Below are 9,700 nucleotides of genomic sequence, written 5' to 3'. Positions count from 1 at the left end.
AGGAGGTCGAATCAATGCACGTTGAAAAATAATTATTGTCAAAGTGGGAACTATAGCAATATAGGAGAGCAGTAGTAGTAAACTTTGTAGAAATAAAGCAACGAATCTATTCATATTGATGGATGGATGATAAACAAGTGGTTAGCCTACCTTCTATTCTATATATAATGCAAAAGTGTATCGGCATAAGAATTCCTTAACCTACAGCTATCCCAAATGGACATCCCCAAAGACATACCTACATCACCAAACAACAGGTAATGAAAATATGATACTGGTAAGATGAGGAAAAGACAGAGATAAAATAAAATATGGAACCTGTATTCACAGTATTCAGGCTATGCACACCGAGTTTTTCCATAATCCCAATAGAAGTCATCATCCCTTAAGGGCCCTCACTTAGCTATCAACATTATTATAATGAGTAAAACTCATTTAACCTTTGAGAAAAGAAGTAAAACAGTACGCCATTTTTTTAACAAAATTGGATGCTGCATCAACATTAATATCATGCCAAATCTGGAGCCATAACTCTCGCATTAGAGCTGGTAATCTAACTATGTTCCTGTGATTTTCTACAAGAATATGATATCAGTTTAACCCACTTGTAGTGATAAGGTGGAAGTCAAAGAATGTTACTTAACATTGTTAACCCAATTTTCTTGTAAAAGAAATGGTAGAAAAATAGGAAGAATGCAACTAACTCGAAAATAGTAATAACGCTTCCTCAATATAGAGAAATGGGGAATACAAAGTAATCAAGCTAAGTAGATAAACCTTGAATGGAAGATAAGCTTTTAAATATTTATTTTGATTGTCGTTTAGCAGGAATACACAAGAGGTATTCCCCAGTTACCATAACTCTGATTCTTATAGATTATGCAGGAAGTTGAAAGAAATGTTTTTCCAAAACCAGAGAGAACCATTTTTTATAAGATCCCTAACCGGACATCGAGCCATAACCACAAGAACCATAATGTTGGGCTATTTAATATTCTTAAGAATGAATAGTAGCATGGAAATTCAATTCAACATAATCTGAAATCATACTTCTATAAAAGCCATTTATTAAGAAAAGCATCAAAGCTAACATCACCTACCTTTATCAAGCTCCCAAACTGATGTCTTCCTTCCGGGAATGCTTTCCGGGTCTTCATAATAAGTTATGTATTTGACTCTAGGTGACCTTGTCATATTGGGGACTATATCTTCATTATGATGCTCAACATTCAACTCCACTTGTACATCTGACCTATCATACTCTGACTGCAATATGCAAGAGAAAGTTTACTATTTCAAACTCTCAATAATTATGTCATACTTAGGATATATAACATTAAAACCTAGCAAACATACTCATCGTATCAGATGGATAATGCCTCACATATTTTACCTATTCGGTACACAAATAAATACCCTTTTTTATTATAAAACGGTTTGAGAGAAACATGGAATAAAGAATGTTATACAACTCAGCTCAGATATCTCATCAAACTCCCACTCAGATACATATGATGCATTGAATATCTAGAAGATTGAAAGCTTTTCAAATCATCATAAAAATACAAAGGTGCTTGTATCCACAAGATTTACTAAATTGACCAGGTATACCTGTGGAGCTCTTATTATGTTCACTCTGGGCCCAAGCCAGTTCTTGCACCAAGATAAGGAATGATATGGTACCAGTCACAATTACGGGTACATTATGCAAGTGTTAGACCTTAACAATAAAATGCAGATCAGCGACCATAATTTAGTAGCAAAGAGCTTACTGTCTCATCTCCGCTCTTAGCTCCTGGATTTCCTTCAACCTGATTCCCTGACCTACAAGAATAAGTGTTATGCTAGTTAAAAGTAATCACTGTTAGAGCAGTTTTAATACTGATTATAGGGAAAGATATTTATTCATGTATACATGTTGTTGAACAAATTAAATGGTCCATAGTGGACAATGCTTACTGCGAGAGCAGTGATCCTTCAACTTCATATATGATATCAGTAATTATCCAGTTATCAGGGTAAGGTTTTTCCACTTGGTGCAAAATAATAATTAACCTGCTTGCAGTTTAAGAAGAAAACAATACATACTTCAAGCTTTAAATCATCTCCTCCTTGACCATAGACCTCACCTTATAAGAAATCACAAACAATATAATATCATCAGAAGAGTAACAAGCAAAATTTAAAATAAAAATCTGAACAAAGTCATAGATTTTATGACATTAACGACTACGATAGCTTTAGAGTTATATAAACCAACTAATGAGGAAAAGAAAAAAAGACAAAAGATACTAAGCAAGATTATATCAGTTTAAACCAACAATTATAAGGTATAAACCTATATCACCATAAATAATTCTTCAATTATATTCACACATGAATAGAATGTAACAAAGGTTTCAAAAGTTGGAACCAAACTTACATTAGAAAGTCTAAATGGACAAAACTTAGGCTTTCCCTTACGTCCATATTTCAGAAGCTGACCACCCTTCTTCAAAGCTATTAATGCCAACATAAGGTACAAAGATTATTTGCAGAAAGATAAAAACATTAAGAAAGTAACTTTATGATCAAGAAAATTTACAGCCTAATAAAGCATGCACCTTCCAAATTCATTAACTAAAGCGCCAACCATTTTTTCCCGGTTCTAATAACCAATAAATAACACAAAATTTCAACATTCTTAAGCATAGTGCTCTAGATTCTCCTAAATCAGATTCCAAAAAAAAATCTTCCAAGCAATGTGAAGTCTCCAAAAATCTAGAAATAAGAAACCAAATGCTACACTTAAAGATTCCAAAAAATAGAAGAAAATCCAAAATTTCCTCCAGATAACCCTTCGTTTCTTCCCATGATCAGAATAAGAATAAAGTAAAACAAAGAAAAATAGAAAGGTAAAAGGGAAGATCTGGTCGATGTCACGTTGGGCATTACCGTAGCTAACAAGATCTGTCATTCTATGTGAGGAAATTACAAACGCCACAGCCCTTTATGATCGCTCCCCGAAGCTCCGTTCATCATCTGTAACTATCACCTCTCCTATTTTCTCTTCACTTCGCTCCTCTTTCCCTCCGACGCTTACCATCCAAAATAAAACAACGCTTCAACTCTCCATTCCGAAACAGCTAACGAAAATCAAAAGTAATTCCTTTAGCAGATCTACCGTGATATATGGTCCTTCAACACCGAAATACCATTATTCACCTCTTTCAATGAACCCTTCTTTACACCCTTCTTTATAAAGAGTAGTAGAAGAAAAAAATGTGAAAGTGCAGCCAGAAACCGTAGAAGTAACTAAGTATCAATGGCAAGTGACACGCAAAACAGAGAAACAAAGGATGGATTAATTGAAAAAGATTAAAAAGAAGTTTCTAACCCTATGACATTTTACATCAGCAAGCTTCTTTATCAAATGTATTTTCCCTTTGGGTAAAGTTGTGGTGAATGGATAAAGTAGTGGACAGATGCAAAGAGAAAAAGGAAAAAAGAGAAGGGGAGAAGCATGTGTGTGTGAACTGCTTATAGAGGAGGCCAGGACTAGAAGCGGGAAATGATGAAAATAATGGGGGGAAATTAAAAGATGACTTTTACAGATGACACACAATTAAAGTGTACTCCGTGTTTTTTCAAATGTTTTGGATTATGACTATTAAATATGACACACATTATTGTAAGTAATAAATCGTTCAGATTTAAAAAAAAAACATGATATTTTTTAATGACACACATTTTTTTTGCAAGTCATAAATTAGCGTGTGTCATTAAAGGTATATTTTCTTTTAGTGTTTTATAGTATTTAGATATGTTATCATAATGTTTAATGGAATGATATTACGAAAAATTTTAGAGTATGAACTGCTCTAAAATTACTCTAAAATGAATAGATTAATAATTATGTTGTTTTTATGGTTATCGATGCTTCGGAAATAAATGTTAATCTGCAAATTTAATTTAAAAGCCCATTGTATGTGTATTGAGAGTCATAGTTGCATTTCGACATAAATTGTATATAATGGTTATTGATTGATTTTGTGTAATCATTTTTGTATCAATACTATGTGTAGTTTTGGCACTAGATATGCAACCAAGGTATTCATAATGTGTTTGTGAATTAACATTTCAACATACAATTATGTATACAAGTTATCGATTGATTTTTTTAAATGCATAACGGTGCATTTTTGTATTAGTACTATATGTACTTTCGACACTATGTGTGCATCCATGAAATTCATATTGTGAATTTCCATTTCGACACTTAGGTGCAACGCATGTACCTTGCATTCTCATTTGACATACATTGGGAAAATAAAGGATAAATTGTAAATCAAAATACAGATGGATAGGTATGCCGGGCATACTAAATATTGTTTCGTAAATTATGTGAAAGAAGCTTGGTTTACCAAGCCAGTTTGATGTATTGTTATGATATATACAATTTAATTTGTATTTTGATATTTTATGAGATACTTATGTTTTCAGTCACATATCTTTTGTATTATTATGCCTCACTAAGTAAATACTTAGCGTGTGTTGATTTCACGCGTAGGTAATAGCAAAGACTAGCGGAGTAAGGAGTGCATCGGATATCATCAATCAAAGGTCGCCTCACCAGTAACTGTAGGACAATTATGTCTACTTTTGATAATTAGATGGCATGTATTGGACTTATGAAAATGCTCTGGAATGTATTTGAATTATGATTATCGTAATATGTTATAACTTTAAGTATATTTTTAACTACTGAAAGTTAACGAATGTTTTATTATTATTATATTAAACTATTTTACTTTCAGAAATAAAATTTTATGGGTTTACAAATAAGGAAATGTTTTAAAAATCATGTGACACATGTGACTTGTGTACGGAAACATATACGAGAAATTGGTGTTACACCTACAGTATCGATACCAATTTTGTTTAATGAAATTTTAACAACTTGAAAAATAATAGGTAGTATTGGTACTACCAGTAGAGTATTGATACTTTTCTTTACTATAGTATTGATACCTCAAGAATAATATAGGTACTATTAATGTGATATTGATAATGTAAGAATAATATCAATACTGCTTACTTAGAAAAATATTTTGTGTTCAAATTCTTGTTTAATAAACTTTGAATAATTTTTAAAAATTTAAGTTCAAGAACATTTTGCACTTATATTGTTATACCAAAATACATGCTTCAACAAATCAAAAATAGTTTTATCATTATGTTTATAATTAATTACGGTTGAAGTTAGAACAGATCAGGGGCGACTTCAAACAAGACACTAACGTCTTGTTGATTTAATGGTTATTACTATTGTCCTTCTAAAAATATTATAATTTAACTTAAATCTTATTAATGGAAAACAACAGCTCAATTTGTACTGATGCCAAACACAGATATGAGTTGAATACAAGTACATTTAATGTTTTTAAAATATGTATATCGAATATGTAATAAATTTTTTTTTAAAAATATAGATGTGAGCTATTGGAAGGTGTGTCTAACAATGCTACCTGGTTATGAATAAAATAGATAAGGATCTTTGTATGTTTTTATATTAAAAAAATTATAAAATCTTAAAAATAAAAATAAATTTTCAATAAATAAAAAAATAGTTATAATCATTTCTCGGAAGAGAAAACTCCAACTGTGTTAATTTAACTTTAACCTTTATGGGGGCCACCGTGATCTGTTTTTTCAACTTGGTCATCCATGCCATTTGGCCCGAGTTTCATGGATTTCATTTTCATCACGAGCTTAGAAGTCTTATGTCTCATGATTTTCCCATGCAAAAAAGCTTAATGGGTGCATCCATTGGAGCTATTATGTTTGCCTTTTCTTGTTGGGTTGATTAGTTGAATTAATGAAGACAGTAAGTAGTTGAAACTCAGATTTGTTTCATGACTCTAAATTGATTTTGGGCAAATGAGTTTCGTGATTCCTCAGTTTTTGTGACCAATTGTAAGGCCGAAAGCTTGTTCTTCCCCCCCCCCCCCGGCTTTTCAAATGTACCTATAAAGATTAAACAGAATTGAATGAGAATATACACTGTAATTTCTGTTATCCCATGTGATTCACTTGCGCTTTTACTTGTGTTTTGCAAACAAAACAAATGTTAAATTTTATCAACAAGGTTGATTCAAGTGATAAGTAGCTTGATATCGCTTAAACAATGTCTCAGGTTCGAGTTCTTGTATATGCAAAGAATCCTCGCTGGGAGATTCATCCAGCAAAATCAGGTGTGCGACCCGATCGATCCAGATTATTAGGGTGAAGCATTGGAACTAGGACGACAAAAAAAAAAGTGAGCAAATTTTAATTTTAAAAAGTTTTAATTAAAGTTTAAATGATAAATTATGACCTACTTTAAATTTATTTTTGATTAAATTTGAATTTCATGCTCTTATATTACTATAAGATATTTATGTGAATTTTTATTTTTAATAACAAATTTAATCTTATTACAATTTAGTCCTTTAATTTTACATTTTATTCAATTTGGTTTTTTACATTATTTCTTTTCTATAAATTCTATATTCTCATCAATTTCTTGACCACTTTATACTCCCACCAATTGTTTGTTCTCATGATACATTCTTTAAAATATAAAAATAAAAATATATTTTATAATTTTAGATGATATTTAATTTATTAAATAATATTGTAATGTGAAATAGAATATGAATAAATATATATTTATATCTTATATGATTAGAGAAATTCATTAATTGGAACCTATGTACCATAGTTTTATAAATGGTTATAATTATATATAAATAAAAATATGAACACTTCGACTCGGATTAAAAAATTAAATAAAATTTAAATAATAAAATATAATTTATTGACTCAACTAATTTAAATTTTTTTTGACTCGGTCGTACACTCACTCCCATAATATATTACTCCATAATTAATTATCTATACTACAATAAAATATTAACCATTTGAAGAAGTGACAGATGTTTTCTTCTTCAAACATTTTAATCAAATTTAAATCTCGTTAAGGATTTACTTAAATATCATTGAATAAAATATTTTTTAAAATAGTGTTAATTTTAATATTTTTATATATTCTATTTAGAAGAATTGAGGTCTCTATCTAGACCAGTTTTTAAAGGTGACTCCTGTGAACAAAACTCACCTCGATTAAAAAAATAAATTTTTTACTCAATTCGATTCGAAAAAACTCGACTCGAAATGATTTCGAGTTGTAATTTCATAAACTCGACTCGAAAAATTTTCAAGTTAAAATCGAATTGTAAAATACAACTTGAATAACTCGAAATTTTTAGTAATTAGTGGATGAATTTTTAAGTTTAAATCGAGTCCCTCAATTCTGTATGATATATATATATATATCATATATGAAATAAATATATATGTATTATATTTTTTTATCACAAATCACACAGGAATGTATTGTTATATATATATATATATATATATATATATATATATATATATTGTATACAATCATAAAAAACCATTTAAATTGAAATCAAATAATATCATAATATTATAAATATTGATAATTAAATTTCGACTCGACTCGACTAAAAAAAATTTCAAGTCAACTCCGAGTTGTAAAATAGGACTCGTAAACTCGAATAACTTGAAATTTTTTACTCGACTCGATCGAACACTCATCCCAGTTGTATCTAACGACACCTATATGATTCAATAATCATTTGTACTATATGCATTTGTTTAATTCAAAAGCATTGGACAATTCACCTATATATAAATCCCCTACCCCAAAACTATTCAAATCATTCAATTCCCAAAGCCCCCTACCAAAACTCATTAAGTAAGCAGCCAAAATAATACAACCGGTACCCTACCAGCTTTCTACTCTGTTTTCTTCTTCAACTTGCCTTTCCGTCTGAAAGCAGCATCAAACCTTCTTCTTCATTTCCCTCCCCGTCTTGTTAAGCAACCATGGCTTCCTTCGAATTTGATAACGTCAAGGCCGAGAAAGAAGATGCCTTATGGAGATACAACTTGGAGATGAAGTTGAGGATCGCTCCTCGTTTCATTGGTTTTTTGTTGCTCTTCTTCTTGCTATCATGGCCTTGCTTCCCCGCCTTCCGGACTGCCTGGGATTTTCGCCGCTGTTTTATTTCTACTTTTAACAAGCCTCTCTTCACGTTCATCGTCGTAAACATCATCATCGTTGCTGTTTATGTTTTGTCTACCAAGAAAAAGACCCATAAACAGAGCTCTACGAACGATATCTACGACGAGTACATCAGCTCTCGACGGAGTATACCTGCATCTACCGTCGTCACGACCGCCATATCCAACTCTCGGATCGCGATGGACAAACAAAGGGTCATGGTGGAAAATGCGGCTTCTATTTCTCAAGTAAAGCGTCAACCTGTGACAGTTGATACAGTTACTGAAACTAAAACTTCCCTTCCAACAGTTAAACCACAGCCTAAGAAGATCCGTGCAGAAGTGAAGCCAAAGCAGTACCGAAGAAGTAGATCAATGGCTTCGGAATCTCGACGGGAACGACCACGAGAACGGGAGTTACGGAGTGTGAGCAGTCGAGAATTGGGCAGGAAATCAATGGAAGAGATGAGCAATCAAGAGTTTCAGTTGATAATCGACAGGTTCATCGCTGAAAGGAAGAAGACTCTGATGCAAGAAAATACTGCCCAGGAGAAAATTAAGCATGTTAGGTATAGAGGAAATGAATGAGTTAAGAACAAAATCTATCTCCATTTTTGGAGTTACTTATTAGGTTGCTGGATCCTTAAATTGATTACTGTCTGTCTGAGATGTACAGTGATAATATTTTCAATTGTTATTTGAAATAAATTAGGTTATCATGATCATCTATTAATCCATGTTAGCTGACTCTTAAAGATGAGCAATTCTGATTTTATTATTGTTTTGGGTCCAAAATGAAAGTGCTAGCAGTCTAACGAAAGGGTAAAATTATGTCACATCTAAAATTTTAAATATTTATATAATTTTTATTAATAATTTAATTTTAAACCTTTTATATTTTATATATATTAAAACTAACACTCATTGTTTATTTAAAATATTCATTTTAGCTCTTATTATTTTTTAGAATATTTAAGCCTTTAACGTTTTATTTTGGAACAAAAAGCTTCATTTATAGATAAAAGCTCTCTGTTTACAAGATTAACACTCCAAAATAGGGGCACTTTTATCCGAAAATGAAATGTCGAGGGTAAAAATGATCTATTAAAAAAATAAGAGTCAAAGTAAATTATCAAATGTTAGGAGTCTTTTTACCCTAAAATAAAACGTTGAGGGTCGTATTACTCCAAAAAAAGACCTAAAATAATAATTTTGATAAACGTTAGAGGCTAATTTTAACATTATACATTTATCATTTTATATTCTTTAAATTTTTAATGACTTTATAAAATTTACGTCCAATCTTAAAATCCAAATTGTGATTCTTTTTCATTAATGTGTGTTCAGTTGCCATGAAAATTTTATTTGAATTGTATTACGATTTCCTATTGTTTTCACTCTTCATGGTTATATGGCCACATAAATAGAGTTATATTCCCATCACATCAACTTTATTTGTCATTTTTTTAATCTAGAGCATTTATAAATGATAGTAATTATTCTAAAGACTCTCAATTATTTGATAATAAACGTTTAAATACTTTGCACTCTTTGATGCTCAATTTAAGACTTCTAAAAACAATGATTA

At 30.9% G+C, this 9,700-nt stretch overlaps 2 protein-coding genes across 2 annotated transcripts; one reads left to right on the top strand and one right to left on the bottom strand.

Annotated features, from left to right (window-relative positions):
- Positions 1 to 1,092: 1,092 nt before the first annotated feature.
- Positions 1,093 to 2,635, bottom strand: LOC120211037 (phospholipid--sterol O-acyltransferase-like). Its single transcript, XM_039209660.1, has 5 exons — positions 2,604 to 2,635; positions 1,960 to 2,055; positions 1,773 to 1,824; positions 1,612 to 1,683; positions 1,093 to 1,266 (listed from the first exon to the last, which is right to left on the bottom strand). The coding sequence occupies exons 1-5, from the start codon at positions 2,633 to 2,635 to the stop codon at positions 1,093 to 1,095; spliced, it is 426 nt and encodes a 141-aa protein (XP_039065591.1).
- A 5,300-nt stretch (positions 2,636 to 7,935) lies between these two features.
- Positions 7,936 to 8,700, top strand: LOC120211036. The gene has a single exon (XM_039209659.1). The coding sequence runs from the start codon at positions 7,936 to 7,938 to the stop codon at positions 8,698 to 8,700; it is 765 nt and encodes a 254-aa protein (XP_039065590.1).
- The last annotated feature ends 1,000 nt before the right edge of the window (positions 8,701 to 9,700 follow it).

The sequence above is a fragment of the Hibiscus syriacus genome, unplaced genomic scaffold, assembly GCF_006381635.1.
Source record: "Hibiscus syriacus cultivar Baekdansim isolate YM2019G1 unplaced genomic scaffold, ASM638163v2 tig00109957_pilon, whole genome shotgun sequence".
NCBI lineage: Eukaryota > Viridiplantae > Streptophyta > Magnoliopsida > Malvales > Malvaceae > Hibiscus > Hibiscus syriacus.
This window is presented reverse-complemented; position numbering and strand designations above follow the sequence as displayed.